The sequence below is a fragment of the Sphaerodactylus townsendi genome, linkage group LG03, assembly GCF_021028975.2.
Source record: "Sphaerodactylus townsendi isolate TG3544 linkage group LG03, MPM_Stown_v2.3, whole genome shotgun sequence".
NCBI classification, from domain to species: domain Eukaryota; kingdom Metazoa; phylum Chordata; class Lepidosauria; order Squamata; family Sphaerodactylidae; genus Sphaerodactylus; species Sphaerodactylus townsendi.
The window spans coordinates 144,637,548-144,662,032 of NC_059427.1; the positions used below are offsets into that span (position 1 = coordinate 144,637,548).

The window sequence follows — 24,485 nt, forward strand, 5'->3', positions numbered from 1 at the left end:
GATAGGCACCCGGTTCTGCAGCTGAAGAAAAAGGTTAGAGAACACGCGCGCTTTCCTGAGCCGTAGTTTTTCCAATTTCCAAGATCCTCTGAAGATGCCAGCCACAGATGCAGGCGAAACGTCAGGAGAATGCTAAGCGCAGAACACGGCCAGACAGCCCGGAAACCACACAGCACCCAAGCTTCATATTCATTGTGCACAAAGCTTCCTAACAACAGACAGCCCAGAATAAATCAGAAACAGATGGTGACCCTAGCAAAAGGCAGCAAGGGGGTTTATAACACTGGGGGGTCGAGGCATCGGTGCCCCATCCTAGGGGTCTTTGCAGGCTCACTTTGTGTAGCAATTTGGTCCTTCCACCTGCCGTCTCTAAAATCAGTTTCAGGAATGGCATATGCTGCAGTTTTCCGATTGGATTGTTTTCCCTTTCGCTTATCGCGCGTACAAGCACATATGTGCATTGGATTACATTGCAGCATAGGGAATGCTACCGGGACAGCAGGACGCTTGTTTTAAGCAATGCGACAGGCCTTGGGATCGCATTTGCGCCTGCAAGATGGAGCTAGGTTTGGGTGCAAGGAGAAGAATCTGACTCCAAGGGAATGTGCTCACTGTGGGGCAGATCACAAGCGCATAAATGGCCCAAGCATTTTAAAAAGGGCGGGGCCAGATGGGCCTTGGCAGCAGTTGCTGCTAACGTGATAAGACGGTCGCTGCGTGACTGAAGGTAAATTGTGTGTAAGCAATTGTGTGTTCGTTTTAAAAGGCATCCTGTTAAATGCAGCTTCTGTCTGCAGTGTGGAAGAGTTCCTACAAGAGTTATTTGTTTACATTATTTATAATTCTGTCTTTCTGATGGGGACTGGAGGTGGATTATATACAGACTGTACAAACCGCAAAATGGGACATTTACTAACTGGTGCATTTGAACGGTTAAAGTTTGGGAACCACCAGAAAAAGCTGAGGCGCAGCTTTTTTATTCAACTCAAATACTGCATGAAACAACTGCAGGAAAAACAATTCCTCCAGGAGTGCATAGCAAAAAGGCAAAGTGGGCAAGGACCTTGGAGACACTATTTAGAATCCAGCATCGGGCCGAGGCGGCACTCAGAGCCCCCCCGGGTACCAAGAACAGAGTCCCTCCATCTAGGCTGGCTCCGGGCCGCTGGCCTGATATTAGCATTAAACCTAAGACTTTGTTTTGGGGAAGCAGTGTAGGTAATCCCGCTAAACGCTCGTTAAACCACCGACTTTCATGCGAAGCTTGAACTAAAGTGCACCTTTACCCAGAGTAGTTTCCAGTTGCTGGCAATGGGGCTTTGTTTCGAGTAAACCCTCCTAGGGTCGTGGATTCAATCGCTGAAGAGCTGCACGTTGCTTCAAAGCAAAAGCCAACGACTACCACCCGCTTACTCCTGAGTAACGCATCACTGAGCCAACTGTTTTTTTCTAAACTAAAACCCCTAGATTCAGGTTAAATTGCCGTGTTGGCACTTGGCGATAAATAAGTGGGTTTTGGGTTGCAATTTGGGCACGGTCTCGAAAAGGTTCGCCATCACTGACTTAGAATATTGTATTGGTGGCGCAGCCTTGGCTTGCATCAGTAGGTGGCGCTGGCACACAACATCTCAAGTGGGATGAATGGGAAGGAAGGGTTCAGAGCTGAAAAGCCAGGTTGCATTAACCCCAGCTGGGAATTAAAACTGTGGCTTAAAACCTTCCATTTACCAACGAATTTTAATTTCCATCCCAGCAAGGGTTCAAACTCTTTTGAAAGAGCTGTATTTCACCTTCTTGCATGCCAGGACTCATCTGCTAACTATTAGGAACTAACTGCTAACTAATAGGACCATTATGGGCCTGTGAAAGTCTCCCAAAGTCCATCATGCGGCGTCCTGGGCTGGCTTCTGGTCTGCCGTGATGGCTACCCTTTAAGGGCATTTTTTGGAATTTTGAGGGCAAGTCAGAGGCTATTTCCGCTCACCACGGAAGCGGTTCACACCCCACTGCACAGTAGCATGGCGCAGCAGCCCTAAAGATCTGCCTAACCGAGAGCCACTCTGTTCATTCTTTCATTTCGACCTTCCCATCCGCTTCTGAGATGATCACGCTGCCCTCCTGGGTGGGCAAAGGTAAGAAGGTCCCTCTCCAGCCCCAGAGCAAACGGGATGGGAAGGCTGTGTGGAGGGGATGGGGAAAGGTGTCTTCCCGCCGGTGTTGTTTGTATTGCGCCGCGGGCGACGCCATTTTTCAAAAAAACCCGCCAATGAGCGAGGATTTGAAAAACCGCCGCCTCTTTGCACCGCTTTGGTGGTAGACGCACTGCTATGCAGCAGCCCTGTGTAATGTTACCGCAGGGACGCTTTTTTTTAACCGTCCTGTTGGGCGCCGTTACCGTCTCGCGGTGGAAACAGCCCAAATGAAAAAGGTGGACTATAAGGGATGCAAACAAACAAGCAAACAAACATTTTAAAAATGTTTTTTAAAAAGAAATCATGCAAATCCTGAAGAGGGGACTAATTGACCAAAAATATCAGACTCTAACTGGAGGAGCCAGAAAGTTCTGTTCTTCCCTATATCTCGGACTTTCCCTTGATATTGGCTGTACAATTAAGTATCTGCTCCAATTAACCCGTGCTAGATATAATGTATCAGCCATTCTTCAAGGGCAACTGCTAAAAAATTCCATATCAAAAAAGAGTCTATGACTGCAGCATGAATAGCGGAGAGTCACTTGACCATATCCTATTGCATTGTCCCAGTTACATGATTATTAGAAACAAGTCATTATCTCCTGTATTAGACAGTAAAAAAAGGCTATTTGGACCAACAAAAAATTGCATATTTGCTGAATAATGATAACGTCAAAGTAACTAATGGCACACATTACGGGGCACACATTCCTATCATATGTCATTAAGATGCATGTACAAATGGTGGTTGGGTCAGGCACAGGCTATTCTTGGAGACAGTTTTATGAATGTCCCTTTTTTTTTTTTCAAGTTTCTTTGGTATGTAATATGGCAACAGGAGTGCATGTGCGCCCCAATGGATGGTGGATTGGCTGAATACAGCAAGTTGGCCATCGATACGCATCTCCCGTACAACTCCAGACCATTTATGTACTTTGTGGTCTGCTCTGCAGGGAGATAATGCTTACTTGAGGCCAGCTCTTGGTTGTGCATCACCTTTTCCTGCTCCCAAACCCACCGCAAGATCAGATAATTCCGTGGTTTCTGAAAGCAGGTAAAGTGTGACTTTCCCCCAGCCTTCCCAGGGAAAGCAAAGGAGATAGCCGTTACTCTATCCTTGGGACTTTTCGCTCCTCCTTGCCTTCCCCCCACCTACCCAACAGCTCTTCCGGCCAGATTGTTCTTTTTGATTTTCATGTTGCGGGTCCTCTGATAATTTGAAGGACCAGTGAAACGGAGATCATCTATTGAATTACGGATAGACCAAAGACATCACCCCAAAATAAAAGGTGGCAGGCAGATCAATGCGGCTGGAGGCACTTTGCAACTGGAGACTTCCCTCTTCAACTGCAAACTGCAGGAAAACCTCACTGCAGAGCACACAGCAGTAGGCGCACAAAAGCCCTATTTTAATGATGTTAATGATTTTAAATGTTATTGTTATTGCTATATTGCTTCGTACACTTGTTGTCCATCACCAGAGCTCCTTAAATGAGGAGCATGGCACTCCAGATATTATCAGCCTGCCAGCATGGCCAATTGGCCATGCTGATGGAACCGTGTCTATAACATCTGAGTGCCAAAGGTCCGCCACCACTGCCTCTAGGTCATGGAAGTGATATTCTTCCCTTTGTTAATAAACCTGACATATGGGTCATCGCTTCCAATTATGTTTCTCTCTCAAAGTTACTACGGTTCCTTTAATAGGATGTTCAAACTGAAACAGCTGAATTCAGAGTTTTATATCTCATTCTACACACTCATGGTTACAAGAATCCAGCAGAACGATTGTGTGGCAGCTTGTGGGCAGGTGATCATCACCACTCCCTGCCTCTGCTGCCTGACTGAATAGCCTCTTGCCCCAGTTCTGCCTTACCCAAGCCAGTAATCAGCGCACAATCCAGCCTCTATGAACAGCGGGATTCGTGACTCGACAGTCCCGGCGGTGGAAATTGTAGTAAGGGCTAATTTTATACCAGTGATGGCTTAACCTTTCGAAAGAGTGTCTTAATTCTGCAAACCTAAAACCCACTTATTTATTGCAAAGTGCCAACACGAGATTTAGCCTGAGGTTTAGTTTAGAAAAAACGTTTGCCGCGAGGCGCATACCGGAGTAAGCTTGATGGTAGTCGTTGGGCTCGCTTTACAACTATGCAACTCTTCTCAACGGGCAATCACAATCCTAGGAGGGTTTACCCGTGAAGCAGTTCCATTTCCAGCAACCGCTTTCTCTCCCCAGGTAAAGGATCACACTTTAGTTCTTTGAATGAAAATCAGTGGGCTTCTTAACAGCACTCTAACAGCTTGCCACACTGCTTCCCAAAACTTAGGCCTCAGTTTAATAAGCACACCGAGCCCAGCGGCCCAGGCCAGCCCTTAGGGGCATTCCCTCCTACATGATAAACTCTGTTTGGCGTGGTGCTCACAGAGAGGGCTCTGAGTACACCTCCTGGCAATCTCGTACATAGGTTCTATCATCACTGCCTTATACTAAAAGAACAAGACACCACCATATAACAATGTGAATTGAAAAGGGAAAGAGGAACCACCGACCCCAAAGGCCATTGCAGATCATTGGACCTGCAATGGACATCTGTGTGGGTTGCGGACTGTCAATTGCCACAGCAACGCGTGGCCAGACCCCACAAGTTAATTATAAGCACAGAGTTAGGTTTATGTTTGGACCCTTAATCGGAGGTTACCATGTATGTGTGTAGGTGTTTGTGTGTGAGGGGTTTTCTTTTCTTCTTTTCATTTAGTGTTGCTACTGTGGGTATGGGGAGAGGGAGCTGATCGATTTCTTTTAATTTTTTTAATTAACATGTGAATTAGAGGTGTAAAATAAAAATTCTTATAAAAAAACGGATAGCACGAAAAAGCATTTAAGAATTTCATTTTTCTGTGTCTGCAATAAAAAAGAATGCAACATACAAGATCAGAAAGTAGCTAGTTGCTAAAGGTCGAAAACAAATTCCAATCACATCTGGGAGAATTTGAAAAACCGAACATACTTAAGATGGTCATTTGTTACTTGGATATTCATCAACCCAAATAGGCCCACAATTGATTTTAAAATGAGGCAAAAACACGCTCTTTTCCAATTCTCTTCACAGTTCCGTTTGAATAAAAAATCCAGATGCTTCCAGGATGACATTCAAGCAAACTACAAGGGAGTGTTCTCCCTGGGTTAACATCCCAGCACAGTTTCACACATTACACAGCAGAAAACCTGAGAGTACTGGAACTCGGAGGGCCAGGCAAATCCCGACTCCATAACATCTACATAGTGACATGACACACATACTTATAAACATTTATTGCATTCCCACTTTAAATGTACACATGAAATATCTCTTGTATAAAGTGCCCCTGAGGGTGATCGCACATCGTAAGGTACCTTTGGTTTTCTCATGCACATATCACAGCTGATATATGCAACCACTGTATTTTCACATAGGCTCATTCCGCACATGCAGAATAGTGCACTTTCAAACTGCTTTCAGTGCTCTTTGAAGCTGTGCGGAAGGGCAAAATCCACTTGCAAACAGTTGTGAAAGTGGTTTGAAAACGCATTATTTTGCATGTGCGGAAGGGGCCATAGAATCATAGTGTTGGAAGGGGTCACACAGGCCTTCTAGCCAGCCTAGAGCGGCAGTTCCCAATATTTTTTTCACTTGTGTACCCCTTGGCAACCCATTTCTCTAAGGCTGTACCGCCATATTAGCAAACCCAGTACGTAATTTTTTTCATGGACCCCCGAATGCTCTGGTGGGTACCCCGGGGGTACAAATACCCCAGGTTAGGAACTTCCAGGTGTGGCGAGACTCAGGATGCTGGATCATATCAGCCCCTGCCAGCATGGCCAATTGGCCATGCTGGCAGAGGCTGATGGGAATTGTAGTCCATAACATCTGGAGTGCCAAAGGTTCGCCACCACGGACCTAGAGCATCCACGACATGCATGAGCAGAAGAGAAACTGAACACAGGAACTGAACACATGCTCAAAGATGGCCACTTGGGCTTTATGGTTGGTCTCCTATGTGAAGAACTGAGCATGTGGAAAACATGTGCTCTAGCATCCCCTGGTGGTCCTTCAGAGACCCGGCACAGCCCTTTACCTGTGCAGTGGCGTAGGAGGTTAAGAGCTCGTGTATCTAATCTGGAGGAACCGGGTTTGATTCCCCGCTCTGCCGCCTGAGTTGTGGAGGCTTATCTGAGGAATTCAGATTAGCCTGTGCACTCCCACACACGCCAGCTGGGTGACCTTGGGCTAGTCACAGCTTCTCGGAGCTCTCTCAGCCCCACCTACCTCACAGGGTGTTTGTTGTGAGGGGGGAAGGGAAAGGAGATTGCAAGCCCCTTTGAGTCTCCTGCAGGAGAGAAAGGGGGATATAAATCCAAACTCTTCTTCTTCTTCTCAAACTGTAGGTCAGGACTCAGGAGGGGATCAATAAGGCCAGTGGGGAGGGGAAAGAGGAACCATTTGAGCAGGAAAGAGGCAGGTCTGCGAGCCGGAAGGCTCAGAGGAAAACTTGGGGTCGCCCTGCATAATGTGTGAAACGCAGCCGTTGGCTCAGTTACGCTATCTATTTATAAATACTAAACATTGAAAAAAATTTGAAATAACTTGTTCAGTGTTAACTGATGAGAGAGACTTATATGTTATGTTGGGGAGGGGAAAAGGGACATAGAATGACGCTGCAAAGGAGTTCAGGAAGTGGTCAAGCGAGAAGTAGATCTAGCTTCAAGAAGATGCAAACCGCTGCCTTAAAACTGTGTGGTATGGTCAAGGGCAGCAGACAAGGGTATTTCTTCCATCCCTTTCCTTTACAACCCGCTCACTTCATTGCCTGGACGTTCGTCTGCTGAAAAATTATTTCCGGCTATTCAGTTTGACATTCAAAAACAGGGCGTGTAGCGAGGTTTTTAAACAAGACAGCCCTGAGGTCATGTCCAAGGAGAAGAGAAAGTAACTCCGCCTTCCTGGTCACAGTGTGTGAATCGGTCCCTGAAGAGGCTGGAAGAGTTTGAACCTTCTTTGAAATGCCAGTTGGGGGCCAACTGCGACATGAAAAGGAGCCCACCTGTGTCCAGAAACGGAACTCATTTGCCGGGAGGAAGTTCCAAGCATCGCTGATTCCAGGTAACCCCCCTGAATCTAGAGGCAATAATAGGATCCAGGTAGGCACACAACACCACAGAGATCGATACTTCCGGCCCGAATGCTTCGGTGCTCGTAGACGAGCTCCCTGCTCCTTTCAAAGCCAGTCTCCTGCTGAGGTTTCCCGCCGAACGGCTCGATGCAGCCAGATCTCTTGTAGGACATCTGATCTCGGCAAACGGGGGTGCAGAGAAACCAGCCACTTGGCCACTAGGAATTTTGGGGGGAGGTCTCTGACAAGGTGACGTTCTTAAGAAAAGCGATCCGGCGCAAGCCAGACTGTCCGCCTCCACCTCTTGTAGTGTATACTCACAGGACGCATGGGGGTTTCCTGATGTTGTAGGTGTGGCCTCAGCAAGTTGACCAGGCTCATGAAGGTGCTCCTGGTCATTCTGAAATTTTTCAGCCATTCCCGATCATCCCAGCAGTTCAGGACAAGGTTTTGCCACCAGTCACGGGATCTGTGAGGATACACCCAGTACCTGGGGCGCTGGGGTGCTGATGCCAGGGCCATCCACTCTTGGCTGTCATGATGAGTGGTGGCCACAGGAGAAGGGTCGCTCTCCTCATATTCCTGACCCATCAGGTCAAGCATGGTGGTGCTGCAGGAAACTGCAGCCTCAACCAAGCTGACCAGATTTGTCAGCAGAGTCAGGAGCAAGTGGAGTATCTCCTCAGAAACTGGATCCATAATGAACTAACGAATCGAAGGGTTGATTCACGATAAAAACAATACCGTGAACTAACGAATCGAAGCGTCAATTCACCATAAGCGCACTACCGTGAACTAACGAATCAAAGCGTCAATTCACCATAAGCGCAATACCGTGAACTAACGTATGCACACAGCTACGTAGCTACGTAGCTGCGACGTAAAAACCGTTAAAAAAAACAACGCACACTCATGTTTCCCGCCATAAAACGGGAGCCAATGAGAAACGAGGAGCAGAACCGATACCACAGACGATCCCGCCCTCTTGTCACAGTTATTGTCACAGTTATTGGAGAACTGAGTCGAACACTAGTGGCTGTGGGGAGTGACTGGAGTCGACTCTAATATACAGGAACTGAATCGAACCTAGCTGAAATTGAGGGTGGGGAATCACCCTTACAGGCCCTGCGGAACTCACCAAGGTCCCGCAGGGCCCAGACAGCTGGAGGAAGAGTGTTTTACCAGGCCGGCGCCAGAGCTGTAAAGGCCCTGGCCCGTGTGGAGGCCAGCTGAATCATCGAGGGGCCAGGGACCACCAGTAAATTGGCCTCCACTGAACGAAGAGGCTGTGTAGGGACATATGGAGTAATGCTATCTTTCCACCTGAGCAGGGTTTCCAAGGCGGCAAACATTTAAAAAGACATTAAAATAGCTGATCTATTAAAAACAACATTCATAATTCTAGGGAAATTAACTAAAAACACATAAACAAATGCTAGAATCAGGGGGAAGGGCCAGTAACCGTTACGGGGATAATACCAAACGAAAAAGGAATCTGCTGTCGAAGGCTTTCCCAGCTGGAATCAACCGGCTGTTGTGGGTTTCCCAGACTGCGTGGCCACTGTCTGGTCGTTTTTGCCCCTAATGTTTCGCCTGCATCTGTGACGGGCATGTTCAGGTCTGAAGATGCCAGCGATAGAAGCAGGCAAAACGTTAGCAGCAAAAACTAACGGGCCACGGCCACACAGTCCAGAAAATCCACAACAGGCAGAAACAGAAAAGTCTCCACCTGCTGGCGAAAGACATCTAGATGGGGAGGGAACTCCAAAGTTTGGGGGCTACTCTGAGAAAGCCCTTCCTTGGGTTGCTACCCGTTTGACTTTTGAGACGGCAAACATTTATGCGTGCTGTGAAGCGTCAGAAGAACAAGAAAACAAACTTGGACAATGCTTCCTTGGGGTGGGGTGGGAGTGTCACAGTGTGTGCTACACCACACAGCCCCCCCCCTTTCCCTGGCTCTGCCCCCCACCCCACCCCCTACACACCATTTAATGCTAGGCATTCCTGTGGCTCTGGAACTATTATCTGCCTGGAAGCTCTCAATGCTTTGGAAGTTCTTAAGAGCCAGCGTGGTGTAGTGGTGAAGAAGAAGAAGAAGAAGAAGAAGAAGGAGGAGGAGGAGGAGGAGGAGGAGGAGGATTTTGGATTTATATCCCCCCTTTCTCTCCTGTAGGAGACTCAAAGGGGCTTACAAGCTCCTTGCCCTTCCCCCCTCACAACAAACACCCTCTGAGGTAGGTGGGGCTGAGAGAGCTCCGAGAAGCTGTGACTAGCCCCAGGTCACCCAGCTGGCGTGTGTGGGAGTGCACAGGCTAATCTGAATTCCCCAGATAAGCCTCCACAGCTCAGGCGGCAGAGCTGGGAATCAAACCCGGTTCCTCCAGATTAGATACCCGAACTCTTAACCTCCTACGCCACTGCTGGACTCTAATCCGGAGAACCGGGTTCGATTCCCCACTCCTCCACGTGAGCAGCAGACTCTAATCTGGGGGACTGGATTGGTTTCCCTGCTTCTCCACCTTGGGCTAGTCACAGTTCTCTCTGAACTCTCGCAGGCCCACCTGCCTCACAAGATGCCTGTTGTGGGGAGAGGAAGGGAAAAGGGATTTTTTAAAGCTGCCTTGAGTCTCCTTGCAGGAGAGAAAGGCAGGATATGAATCCAAACTCTTCTACTTCTTAATTTTCTTAAATTCTTGAAATGGGCCAGCCGTCACCCGCTTCTCCAGATGTCCTGAACTACAGACTCCCAACAACAGATAGCCAACTTGGCAGTGCTACTTCCCTGGAAGGAGCTTAACAATTTGGCCCTGTATTTTCAGCACAAGCAAGTTGAAGGATTTGGGATTTAACTGTGTGGTTTCCGGAGAGAGAGCTGGTACGACCACCGTGTTCAACAGGCATTCTCTCCTGACGTTTTTGTACCATCACTACATCTGTGGCCTGGCATCTTCAGGAAGGATCTACGGTATGTTGGGGAAAGAGCAGAAGTGGAGTATATATATCTGTTGAAGTGTCCAGGGTGGGTGGAGAAACATTGTCTGTGAGTAACAAAGGAGGCAACCAGGTCAATAGTTGAGGGCATCTGAATAGATGCTCCCACCAGTGACCTTGCTATCTCCATTGTTACTCCCATGCTATAGTCTTCATTGTTACTCATACTTCTATTCAGATGCCCTCAACTATTGACCTGGTTGCCTTCTTTGTTACTCACAGACAATGTTTCTCCACCCACCCTGGACACTTCAACAGATATATATATACTCCACTTGCTTTCCCAACATCAGATCCTCTGAAGATGCCAGCCACAGATGCAGGCGAAACGTCAGGAGAGAATGCTGCTAGAACACGGCCATACAACCCGGAAACCACACAGCACCCCAGTGATTCCGGCCGTGAAAGCCTTCGACAATAAGTTGAAGGATTGTTTCTTAGGGCACAGACACTGACTTACCTTCAACATGGATAGTTACGGAAGTCACAACAAAGCCGTGCGGATTGGAGGCGTTGCAGGTATAGCTGCCTTGATGGTCTGTGGTAACGTGCAGCGGGACGCTGATATTGTAAAGCACCCCGTATTTGTTGCATTCAATTTTTGGCTTTGGGTTTCCCAAGGCCGAACAGCTGAAAGTTTCCATACTGCCGACCTTCCAGGTCAGGACACTGGGGCAGGTGGAATTATTCATCTGGGGGCCATCTGGAATGAAGAAGGGAATCAGGTTTAAGCATAAGCATAAGCATTTTATTGTCACTGTGCACGCACAACGAAATTTACAGCAGCATCCCTCGATGCACACAATTTCAGACTCATACCCCATCCTCACTTTCCCCTTCCTCCACCCATCCCTACACAGCCCCAAACACATCAACACGAAGCCGCGGAGTTCAGCATAGCCACAGCTCTAGAGTAGAAGCTGTCTCTAAAGCCTCCTTTGTCCCTAGTTGCTTTGATAGGACCTGTATGCGTCTGCCGGATGATGCAACAGTTCAAAAAAGAGAGTGTGCTGGAGTTGAGACGGGTCTCTCAGAATATTTTAGCGGAACTTTCTTTAGGCTTCGGGAATTATAGAGTTCTTCCAAGGAGGAGAGAGGGCAGCCGATAATCCTCTGTGCAGGAGTGATCACCCTTTGGAGCGCCTTCCTACCTGCCACTGTGCAACTGGAGAACCATACACAGATGCAATAGGTTAAGACACTCTCTATAGCACAGCGGTAAAAGGACACCAGGAGTTTTCCATTCAGTTGTTGTTTCCTTAAAAGTCTCAGATAGTACAGTCTTTGCTGGGCCTTCTTAACCACCGCGGCAGTCTGTACGCCCCAGGTCAAGTCCTCTTTAATCATTTGTTTTCCGTAGCAATGCACAAAGTAGTACTACTTCCTCATGTCAAACTGCAGCGAGGGGCAGTGGGGATAGAAAAGCAGGAATTAATGCTCTGGAGGCAGCGTGGGACCTGGAATTGGCATGGATGTCATAATGACCGGGCCTCTGAAAAATAGCCTGGAACAAAGTGCCCCAACCTGCAGGTGCTTTGGGAGCTCTGACTACTGGGTTGCCAGTAGCCATCGTATTGAGGCCGGGGCCCCATTTCAAGCCCAAAAAGACTCCCGCCAGTGAACTAGATGACACGGGGCAGGGAGGGAGCCCAAAGCAGAGCATCCCCCGCCTCCGGTGGGGGCCTGGCAGCCCTAGTTCTGATGCAGGGCAGCTGGCACAATCACAAAATGGCTGCCGTAAGAGGCAAAGCCAATCAAAATGGCTGCCATCAGACGAAGTGTTAACAAGGGAGGTTATATATAAATCTAATAGTAAAAATTTCACATTTCAGGCAGCAGCTCTGTTTGACAGGGTGCCTTTTAACCTGCACAGCCAATCAGAAGCCCTCCTGGGCAAACACCCCACCCACTCCCTCTCATTTTCTAAAAGCACCAGGAGGATGCCCGAAAACGTATATCAACGGGCATCTTGATGCCCATGGGCACTGCATTGGACTCCTCGATTTAGCAGCTTGCATACGGTCTCCAGCTAGTTCATGTGTACATGTGAGCCACCCAAAGATTCCACCCCTTTTCAGAGGTCATGCCCATGCATATTGGTGAGGCTGGAAACAACAGATATGGCGGCACGCCACTGTTGATGTACGAGGTTGCTGTGGGTGTCTGAACAGGAACACAGCAGATATTTAATGCCACAATAGTCCACCTTCCAAAGCAGCCATTTTCTCTAGAGCAGTGATGGCGAACCTTTTCGAGACCGAGTGCCCAAATTGCAACTCAAAATCCACTTATTTATCGCAAAGTGCCAACACGGCAATGTAACCCAAATACTGAGGTTTTAGTTTAGAAAAAATGGTTGGCTCCGAGGTATGCGTTACTTGGGAGTAAGCTTGGTGGTAGTTAGTGGCTTTGACTTGAAGCAACTGTGCAACTCTTCCAACGGGTGAATCACGACCCTAGCAGGGTTTACTCAGAAGCAAGCCCAATTGTCAGCGAAAACCGGAGGAGCTTACTCCCCAGGTAAAGGGATTGCACTTTAGCGAAGTTCTTTTGCATGAAAATCGGTGACAGGGGCTTTAACGAGATTAACTTTAACAGGATTACCTGCACTGCTTCCCCAAAACTAGGTCTTAGGTTTAATGCTAATAATCGAGCCCAGCGGCCCAGGCCAGCCTAGATGTGTGTGTGTGTGTGTGGGGGACGACTCTGCGCGTGCCCACAGAGAGGGCTCTGAGTGCCACCTCTGGCACCCGTGCCATAGGTTCGCCACCACTGCTTTAGAGGAATGGATCTCTGGAGACCAGGTGTAATTCTGGGAAATTTCTAGCCCACACCTGGAGGTTGGCAACCCTAGGTATAGTGTATGACTTCCTACAGCCCAGACACAAAGTCAGATTTAGGCCTGTGCAAATGTGGGCGGAAAGTTAATTCCCTCTAACTGCAGAATATTAAGAAGAAAAAGATCACGCAAAGAATTTCCTACTCACAGTACACAGTGAGAACTTCAGACGTTGTTCTTATGACGGGCCTGCCGCCAGTCTCTAGCTCCACTTGACATGTGAATTCCTGCCCGTCATCCTCTTCTCTAGCCGTCAATGTAAACTGGAGGGGAAGGCCATCTCCTGATGCCAAGACTCCCTTGCTATTTCGGATTTGTGTTGAAAAGGTTCGCGGCTGGGTGTCTTCGGGATGGGAGTCCTCACAAACAACGTTCACGCTGTTGTTGACAAGAGCCTCTTGGTGATCCATGGTCAGGAAGAGGTCAGGTAATCCTACAAGGTGACAGAGCATAGCACATGGTTAGGCGTCTATGATGACTGACCATAATTATTATAGAAGAGATGAAGAAGAGTTTGGATTCATACCTCACTTTTCTCAATCTGATGGAGTCTCAGATGGGCTTCCAGACTCCTTTCCCGTCCTCTCCCCACAACAGACACCCTAGGCCAGCAGGTAGAGTGGAGACTGAGGAGAGTTCTGAGAAGAGACTGTGACTGGCCCCAAGGTCACCCAGCACGAGCTTCTATGTGGAGGAGAGTAGGGAAACAAATCACAAAATCCAGGTCACCAGAATAAAGAAGGTCTGCCAGAAACTTCAAGTGGAAGGAGGGGGAATCAAACACGGCTTTTCCGAGCTCTCTCAGCGCCACCCACCTCACAGGGAAGGGAAAGGAGATTGTAAGCCCCTTTGAGTCTCTTTACAGGAGAGAAAGTGGGGATATAAATCCAAACTCTTCTTCTTCTTCTGTCCAGCAAGGTTTCTTTCTGACCGGCTGTGCAGATTCTAAAAATGGCAACAGCTGGCACAACAGCCCATTTTCCAGTCCTCCCCCCACACCATTTTCATTTATTTATGCAATGCTCATAGAACAAGTCATGTACAAAGGGAAATATGCATTAATAGATAGCTGTAAGATAAGTATGTTAAATATCAATAATAAGCATGCTAAAGTGAAGATTATTTAGATTATTGTAATAATTTCTCTCTCTAAGGCCCCTTCCGCACACGCAAAATAATGCATTTTCAAGCCACTTTCACAACTGTTTGCAAGTGGATTTTGCCATTCCGCACAGCTTCAAAGAGCACTGAAAGCAGTTTGAAAGTGCCTTATTCTGTATGTGCGGAATGAGCCATAGTATTTATTTCTGTGTACATAGGATTATAGTTAGAATCAGTTCGGCAATCCAAATGATTTATAGTCAGAGGTGTTCCTATCCAGTACAGCTGATGCTAGTTCCTTTTTACTATCAATCAGTCAATATGGAACCTTTATTGGCATATAAGTTAAACAAGGTTATTCTTAAAAAAACTAGGGCACAACAGATATAAAACAGTCGACATTAAAATAACCATAGTGCCGATAATATAAAGTTAAGACCGTTTAAGAACTGCAAAGCAAAGAAATTAAGCTGTCTGTTCAGGGACATCTTCATTATTTAAAAACACAGTCCTTTCTTGCTCAATAAATTCATTGTTACCCGGTGAATAATATCTTGAATGCAGAACTATTTCATACTTAATTTTGACATAGAATGTATTTGATTTAGATTATAAAAGATTGGTGTTTATGATAATTTTAAGAATTATGATGATTGTTATGATGTTATGTTTGTCTGCTTTTACCTTTTTCCCCTGTTCTTTTTCTGTATTGGTGAAACGCTATCACCGTTGTTAGCTAAAAAAGAGCATGCTTCCAATTTTATTTATTATTTGTTTATTTCATTGGACTTCATAGACCAGTGGTGGCGAACCTATGGCACGGGTGCCAGAGGTGGCACTCAGAGCTCTCTCTGTGGGCATCGCTGGGTAAGCACATAGGGTTCGTCAGATGGGGCGTAGTCCCTCCCAATAACACACATCTAGGCTGGCCTGGGCCATTGGGCATGACGTGTAGGTAACCCTGTTAAGTGCTGTTAAACCCCACTGATTTTCATGGGAAGAACTAAAGCACAATCCTTTACCTAGGAGTAAGCTCGGTTGCTGGCAATGGGGCTTACTTCTAAACCCTCCTAGGGTCGTGATTCACCCATTCGAAGCGTTGCACGATTGCTTCAAAGCAAAGCCACCGACTACCACCAAGCTTACTCCCAAGTAATGCACCTTGGAGCCAACCATTTTTAAACCTCAGTATTCAGGTTAAATTGCTGTGTTGGCACTTTGCGATAAGTAAGTGGGTTTTGGGTTGCAGTTTGGGCACTCGGTCTTGAAAAGGTTCGCCATCACTGTCATAGACCACCTCATCCCCGGAGGGCTCTAGGCGGTTCACAACACAGACAATATAACAGCCAATAAATTACTTAACATATCTCTAAAAACATTAAGCTCAATATGCAGCATAACAGCCCATCTTAGCGGCACCCAGTCTTAAGGCTGGGAGGGACTGGGAGGGAATTTGCAGAAGATCGTCTTCTTATTAGCAGCAGTGGCGTAGGAGCAGCAGTGGCGTAGGAGGTAAAGAGCTCATGTATCTAATCTGGAGGAACCTGGTTTGATTCCCAGCTCTGCCGCCTGAGCTGTGGAGGCTTATCTGGGGAATTCAGATTAGCCTGTGCACTCCCACACACGCCAGCTGGGTGACCTTGGGCTAGTCACAGCTTCTCGGAGCTCTCTCAGCCCCACCTACCTCACAGGGTATTTGCTGTGAGGGGGGAAGGGCAAGGAGATTGTCTTTGAGTCTCCTGCAGGAGAGAAAGGGGGGATATAAATCCAAACTCTTCTCTTATTAGACAATACCAGCAGTGATATAACTGATTCAGTAGCCACATTTCTTGACTTATTTATAATTCAGAGTTCTAAGAGTAAACTTGACTAACATCTCCTTCTTCTCCTTCTGGTTATTTCTTTTTTCTTTCTCCTCCTTTGTCTGGCCTGAATGAATCTATTGTTTACGGAACTGCACTGTTATGCCGATAAAGGTTGTTGATGTTGTTGTATTGGTGAAACAATTTTAAAAACATTTTTTTAAAGTCATGAACAGAGGGAAAAGGGTACATTTATCGACAACGTCATGTCTAAAATGAAACTGTACAAAGTTCAATAAGGAACTTACATTTACAGTTTTATAAAGCTTACATAAAAGTATATGTATATGGGATTATACAATTAAAATTTAAGAAACAATGCCATTAAATGCCATGCTACTACAGTGGAAAGATCCCTCGGTGACTGAAGGTAAGCTGTAGCTAGCTCTGTCTTCTATAGCAAATGGTAGATGTGTTGTTCTGCAGTAGAGCACCTACATTTGAGTCCAGTTGCACCTTATTAGAGACCAACAGAATTTTTGGTGTATGAGTTCTTGGGACTCAAAGCTTTTCCCCCTCAGATATGAGTCAGCAGGGGCGTAACGAGGCAAACTGTAGCCCTGGGCAAAACCTGAGTTGGATGCCCCCCCCATGGGCAGCCACTTCACCACGACCAAATTTTTTTTGTACCAGGACATTGGTGTCTGCAGGGGGTGCATTTTTAGACATATCACCACTAAAATTTCAGCGTATCACCAGGGGACTGTCCTTATGCTACCCGCCCCCCCCGGTTTGGTGAGGTTTGGTTCAGGGAGTCCAAAGTTATGGACTCCCAAAGGGGGTGCCCCCATCCCCCATTGTTTCCAATGGGAGCTAATAGGAGATGGGGGCTACAGTTTTGAGGGTCCATAACTTTGGCCCCCCCCCCTGGAATCAAACCTGCACCCAAAATCCTGTATCATCATGTGCTTGGTCTCCTGATGAGACCCTGAAAGTTTTGAGACTGTGCCTTCAGAAATGTCCCCCCCCCCCACCTACAACCCCCATTGACAGCAATACAGAAAACTCAATGCTGAACAAAGATTCTTGGGCAAATTTCTGGGATGTTCCTGCAGGGGGCACATTTTTGGATGTATCAGAACCAAAATTTCAGGGTATTATCTGGAAACTGTCCTGATGGGACCCCCCAAGTTTGGTGCAGTTTGGTTTAGGGGGTCCAAAGTTATGGAGTGCCCCATGGGGTGCCCCATGAAAGCTCAAATCCCAAAACTCTTGTGGGTCTCTAAGGTGCTACTGGGCTCAAATCTAGCTGTGGTGAGTTTGAGATTCTTTCCGGTTTGGGTTGGGAAACCCAACCGGAGTGATTCAGACATGCCAATGGTGGCAGTGACACCCACTGTACCAGTCCAAGGCCGCTAGGCTCTACAGTTCTACATAATATACAAAAAATAAAAAATATACAAAGATTTAAAATAGATAAAAAACCCCATACAAATCAATATTGCATAATATTGAAAAGAGTTAATATGATCGTAAAAAGGACCGGAGTAAAAATTAGCACCCTTTTTTTAGAAGATGGAGCTTAATGGCTTCCTGCAGTAATTTAGCTACGCTTTCGCACATTTCTAAGATGGGGCTATTTAGTAGGAAGATTAGCCTGGAACTATCAGAAAACTCGGCCCTCTGTCTTAAAATGGGGTTTATATATTTTGCTTGAGTTTTGTCAGAGAACAGGAAATGGAAGAAAGTGTGCCGTCCAGTTTCAGGGCAGTCCGGTTTACAGGGGCAGAGTCTTTCTACATAGAAGAAGAAGAAGAAGAGTTTGGATTTATATCCCCCCTTTCTCTCCTGCAGGAGACTCAAAGGGGCTGACAATCTCCTTGCCCTTCCCCCCTCACAACAAACACCCTGTGAGGTAGGTGGGGCTGAGAGAGCTCCGAGAAGCTGTGACTAGCCCAAGGTCACCCAGCTGGCGTGTGTGGGAGTGTACAGGCTAATCTGAATTCCCCAGAGAAGCCTCCACAGCTCAGGCGGCAGAGCTGGGAATCAAACCCGGTTCCTCTAGATTAGATACACGAGCTCTTAACCTGCTACGCCACTACACCACTGCTGCTTTTGGAATTTTCCATAGAGGAGAGCAGTTGGCAAGGCATTGAATCTGGCCCAGGAAAAGGCCCTTCGGTGATTTGGATTTTGAAGAAAGTAAAGATAATCAGCCGTTTGACCAAGTTTAATTGGGATCACCAAGCCCAACGGAGAACAGGTTTTAAAAGCCGCCGCCTAAAGATTTTGTACTCACTGTAAACATTGACTTCCTCCTCGGCGATTTTCGTCACCGGCCCCAGAGAAACTGTGCATTTCAAGGAGCTCTTTCCTGCTGCTAAAAACAAAAGCTGAGCGTGGGCCATTGCCGAATCCCCCAACACGTTCACACTGAAGGTCACCCTCGTCCCGGCATAAGTCAGTTCAAACTGAGCCTCCTCAGCAGGAAAAACCCCAGCCACTTCACAGGTGACCATCGCAAAGGTGTTCAGTTCCACATGTCGTACAGTATTGAGCTGGGGATTCGATGGGAAAACTGCCAAGGCAACACAAAAAGAAACTAAACATCAGCTATTAAAATAACAGCAACTTCTTCACACAGCACTTTTGGTCCTATGCTTGAAGCAAATATGACCACAGAGGTATTAACATAAGAACATAAGAACAAGCCAGCTGGATCAGACCAGAGTCCATCTAGTCCAGCACTCTGTTACTCGCAGTGGCCCACCAGGTGCCTTTGGGAGCTCACATGCAGGAGGTGGAAGCAATGGCCTTCTGCTGCTGCTGCTCCTGAGCACCTGGACTGTTAAGGCATTTGCAATCTGAGATCAAGGCAGATCAAGACTGGTAGCCATAGATCGACTTCTCCTCCATAAATCTGTCCAAGCCCTTTTTAAAGCTATCCAGGTTAGTGGCCATCACCCCCTCCTGTGGCAGCATATTCCAAACACCAATCACACGTTGTGTGAAGCAGTGTTTCCTTTTATTAGTCCTAATTCTTCCCCCCCAGCATTTTCAATGAATGCCCCCTGGTTCTAGTATTGTGAGAAAGAGAGAAAAATTTCTCTCTGTCCACATTTTCTACCCCATGCATAATTTTATAGGCTTCAATCATATCCCCCCTCAGACGTCTCCTCTCCAAACTAAAGAGTCCCAAACGCTGTACTGCAAGAAATGGGGCAAAATACTCCTTTTACAAAGTGGAAGGTAGGGCTGCCAGATTGGCAAATGGCGTGAGGTTGACCAGGGGGCAGCTTCCTGAGAGAAAAGTTAAATAGAAAAATGCAACCTCGTCTACTTTAAGTGATGTTTTGACCATCAAGTTCCTGGATATTCCTAGAGCTACCCAGAATGACAAGGGCAGCTCTAGGAATCACTAGAAACTCTATAGTAACGAAGGAAAATTGCCCTTCCCACTTTGGCCCCCATTTTTGCCTGTCAATCAGGTGTGCACCAGTGGGCAACTACCTGGAGGTCTCCCTGCATTCATTCATTCATTCATTCATTCATTCATTCATTCATTCATTCATTCATTCATTCATTCATTCACATTTATATACCGCCCTCCCCCGAAGGGCTCAGGGCGGTGAACATGAACATACAAATAGAGCACAAAATAAAATATTTGTGGGCAAATTGAAACTGTAGTGGAAAGAAAATGAGGAATAGGCACTCCTTTCGCACCCATGAATGTAAGAGGCCCACTGGACAGATGCGATCAGCTTTAACAAGACCAGTATCCTATTGAGTCAGAGCAGCAGTGTTTTCCGCCCCCCTCCCCCCGCAGCGCCCTGCCCCGTCCTTAGTTCAGCCTGGAAAAGCAGCCTGTTCCCTTCAGGCTGAAAATGGCCTGGTGGGAACTACATTTCCCATGAGACCACGGGGCTCGCAAGGTCTCCTGGGAAGTGTAGTTCCCTACAGGTCGTTTTCAGCCTGAAGGGAACAGGCCGCTTCTCCAGCCTGCACTGTTTCACTAAGGTAAGTGTGTGTGTGGGGGAGGCAGGAGGGAGGTGCTGTAGGCGGGATTTTCCACCCCCCAGGTGCACGCCCAGTCCAACGCGCACCCCACCATCCCCTGGTAGCTCCGCCTCTGCAGAGAAGGGAAACTTCCCCTGCAGAGTGAGTGGAGGTGGCAATCCGCCTCTGTGAACTCTCCATCCAGGTAGGGACACATAGGGGCTTTCCCCACTACAGAAGGGAGCTAAGGTCGACTCGGTTCCCTTCAGTGGGGGCCGATTCCAGGCTGTCCACACAGCAACTTAGTTGGCCCCCTGGAACCGAGCTAAGTGGACGGGATCATCTTGGTGCCTGTTTCGCTCCTCGATCATGATTGGAGCTTGTGTTACCATGGGAAACGGGAGCATTCTTTTTCCCCCCAGTTTTTACAGTTTACAGTTACATGCCCGCCACGACTCTCCCATTCTGCGCATGCCACAAAAGTGGCTCCTGATTGGTTGAACGGATGAGGTGTCGTTTTGATGCGTCCGCACTTCGAAGCTTCGAAGCGGTATCGACCTTGTTCCAGCAGAAAGGTGCAGTTCATAACTGCGACAGGGATACCGTGAATGCTTCTGGGGATTCCTGCAGAGGAACTGAGACGAAACAACGCTGAGCTCAGTTGCAGTGCGGATACACTGAGGTGAACCTAGATAGAAACCAGTACAACTCTGTCAGTGCGGAGAGCCCCGTAGAGGGGCGATGCCTCATACACGGCATGTCAAACTCTGGGTGGGTCTGGAATTACAACTGGTCTCCAGAGTTCACTCACCGTGAAGAAAAGGGCCGCGTGGAAGTTAGATTCTACGGCATTACACCCTGCAGAGTCCCCTTCCCAAATCCTGCCCCCTCATGGTTCCACCCCCAAATCTCCAGGAATTCCTCAGTGAACAGTTGGCAACTCTAACTCACAGCCTCTCTGAACAGGGGCAAAGAGAAATTAAAGGTGCACAAGAATTTCTAAGTGGCATTAAAGCATGCAGTTCCCCATCATTTCCCCCTGGGATCAGCAACAGGAATGTGAAGAGAAGAAGAAGAATTTGGATTTATACCCTATCTCCTTTCTCTTCTGTAAGGAAACATAAGAACATAAGAACAAGCCAGCTGGATCAGACCAGAGTCCATCTAGTCCAGCTCTCTGCTACTCGCAGTGGCCCACCAGGTGCCTTTGGGAGCTCACATGCAGGAGGTGAAAGCAATGGCCTGCTGCTGCTGCTCCTGAGCACCTGGTCTGCTAAGGCATTTGCAATTTGAGATCAAGGAGGATCAAGATTGGTAGCCATAGATCGACTTCTCCTCCATAAATCTGTCCAAGCCCCTTTTAAAGCTATCCAAGTGAGTGGCCATCACCACCTCCTGTGGCAGCATATTCCAAACACCAATCACACGCTGCGTGAAGAAGTGTTTCCTTTTATTAGTCCTAATTCTTCCCCCTAATTCTTCCTAATTCTTCAAAGCGGCTTACAATCTCCTTTCCCTCCCCCCACCCCCCCACAAACACCCTGTGAGGTAGGTGGGGCTGAGAGAGCTCCGAAGAATTGTGACTCGCCCAAGGCCACCCAGCCAGCGTGTGTTGGAGTGCCCAATCTAATCTGGTTCACCAGTTAAGCCTCCACAGCTCAAGTGGCAGAGTGGGGAATCAATCCCCGTTCCCCAGATTAGAGTGCACCTGCTCTTAACCACTACGCCACTGCTGCATCTCTCCTCCATCCAACTGACGCCAAAGCCGAGGCCAATGGAATCTGAACAGCCATTGGTAGAAATCCCATCACTTCCAGACCATGCAAACGGGATAAATTATTTAGCTGACGTCATCTGGTCTAGTTGCCCTTTCCGTTCGCAAGAGGTTGAATGTGAACTTACCAACAGACTTCATTGACTGGCCGAGGGAGGCCTTTTCAAAGAGATGACCTTCTGGTCTCAGATCCAAGGCCGCGCGGCAGCCGATTTCTTCCCCGTGGTCCGTCCGCTGGGCAGTTATGACATGTTGCACGCCAAAACTTATGGCTTCCCGTGTAACGTTCTTCTCATATGTCTCCACGTGAAGTTCCTTTCCCCCCTTGAGGAAGGTCACGGACAAGTTTTGGATGGGGGCAACATCGGAAACACGGCAGGTCAAGGTGTAACTTTTCCCCACCTCCATCACTGGCACCGGATCCAACTCGACAAGCGATGGAATTCCTGCAGGAGTGAAAGAAAAGGAACAATCTTCCGTGGTTAATATATCATAACTGGGACCATCAGGTGAAGGAACAAACTTCCCATTCCATTTTCTAAAGCAGATAAGGACATGAGACAGTGTGGTCCAGTGGTTAGAGGTTTGGATAAGGACCCCCCTTTTTGCATGGGTGTCCTGGGACCAGTCACACACTCGCAACCTAACCTACCTAACACGTGTGAGGATATGTGAGGATAATTATTTTTTGACCACACTGCCCTATTATGCATTTGTGGTCTGCCCCGCAGTGTGAATACATTCCCTTTGGGTCAGATTTCCCAGGGCACACATGTTTTCACCCCTCCCGAACGCTCTCTGCTGCAGATCCAATAATCTCCATGGTTTCCAAAAGTAGGCGAAGTGTGATATTTCCTTCGCCTGCGCAGGGAAAGTGAGGCAGACGACATTCGTTTTCCTTGCTTTGGGTTTTGTGCGCCTCTTTGCCTTCCCTCGCCCACGCAGGAGCAGTCCTGCCCACTCCACAGCACGCATTTTGGAAGGATTGTTTTAAAAAACAATGTTTTTATCACTAACGGGTCTGTTGCAGGAATGATAAAACATTAACCCCCCCCCCACACACACAACACACACACAAATAAAAAGCCGGCAAAAAAGACAGCATTCTACCAACCCACCTAGGAACAACCTGAAAATATTATTATTATTATTATTATTATTTATTAAACTTGCTATACCGCCCTATCCCCGAAGGGCTCAGGGCGGTGAACAACACAAAATCATACAAAAACATAAAAATCTTAAAACAGGTACATTCTAAAATAGGGCCCACGAGACCCATATACCCAGGGGCAGGCAAAACACCAGTTTGGCTCCAAGCAATAAAGGGGGAACTTCCTTGCATGTAAACAGAGAAACACAGGAAGACCCGGCATGCTCGATAGGCTGCGGTTTCTCAAGCTACCCAAGAGAATGAGTGAAACACCCAAGTCTTTGCTCAGGGACAGAAGGTTGGCAAATTCATTACGATCCGGACTCAACTTCACAGGAGCTCTGAGTTCAGCTTGGATTTTTTTTTTAATGGAAGAGAGTGTGTTAGCACACTTGAATTTGCCTTTCCAAGGCCTCTTCTGCACAGACCAATAAACGCGGGATAACCACGGTATAAAACACTCCAACGGAGTTACATGGGGGGGGGACTTCGCACGAATCCTGCTCCTAATGCGAAGAGGTCTGCTCCAGATTCCAACCGGGTTTTTCAAGATTTCCACACAATCAGGGAATTCCTCTTTTTTTTTTATTAGTTTCAATGCGGATCGCAGCTGTGGCCTAACACATGTCATCTTTTCTATATGGACAGATGAAATATGTAGCCATTAGACTACAGATTTCCTCTCTAAAAGGGGGCGTGTGATGGAAAATAGTTAGCTGAACTATGTATTAGCTAGAAACATGTGATATTATGCAACCAGTATTATTAGGAAGCGGAAGTATGTGAACATGGAGTTTACAGACTTCATCTCCAAAAGGGGGCGTGTCATGGAAGATGCTATCGCCACAGTAAAGGGAAGTCACATATGACTGGGAAAAGCATCTTTGCCTTTTGATCTCCTGGAGGGAGGACAGGAAACTACGCAGAGGTGCCAGGATGAAACTTCAAAGGCCTAAGTTACCTCGTGGCCTGAACAGAGTTTTCCTGAGAGGGGGAAAACAAAGGTTTTGGGATTCCATCTTGAGACGTGGTCAGAGAAGCATCTCTGGGTTCCCGAAATGGGGACAAAGAACCAAAAGGGAGGTAACCAGTTGATCAATCTCTAAATGCATTTATGTTTTATTTCTGAGTGGATGGCTGTCCCGGGAAGCGCGTTACTTGGCCGGTGGGGAACAGGAACAGCAGCATGGCAGTGAAGGTCCGTGCCTGCCTGGCTTCGAAGCTTGTTAGATTCTACGGCATTACACCCTGCAGAGTTCCCTTCCCAAATCCTGCCCCCTCATGGTTCTACCCCCAAATCTCCAGGAATTCCTCAGTGAACAGTTGGCAACTCTAACTCACAGCCTCTCTGAACAGGGGCAAAGAGAAATTAAAGGTGCACAAGAATTTCTAAGTGGCATTAAAGCACGCAGTTCCCCATCATTTCCCCCTGGGATCAGCAACAGGAATGTGAAGAGAAGAAGAAGAGTTTGGATTTATA

At 47.4% G+C, this 24,485-nt stretch overlaps 1 protein-coding gene across 1 annotated transcript in view; it reads right to left on the bottom strand.

Annotated features, from left to right (window-relative positions):
* ICAM1 (intercellular adhesion molecule 1) overlaps window positions 1-24,485 on the bottom strand; it is a 32,360-nt gene that overhangs the window by 1,011 nt on the left and 6,864 nt on the right. The window contains exons 3-9 of the mRNA XM_048487459.1: window positions 21,981-22,298; window positions 18,379-18,657; window positions 13,325-13,609; window positions 10,798-11,040; window positions 7,668-7,966; window positions 7,405-7,564; window positions 3,349-3,436 (exon numbers count right to left, since the gene is read on the bottom strand). Coding sequence (XP_048343416.1) covers window positions 3,349-3,436; window positions 7,405-7,564; window positions 7,668-7,966; window positions 10,798-11,040; window positions 13,325-13,609; window positions 18,379-18,657; window positions 21,981-22,298 — 1,672 coding nt within the window. The remainder of the gene's footprint in view (window positions 1-3,348; window positions 3,437-7,404; window positions 7,565-7,667; window positions 7,967-10,797; window positions 11,041-13,324; window positions 13,610-18,378; window positions 18,658-21,980; window positions 22,299-24,485) is intronic.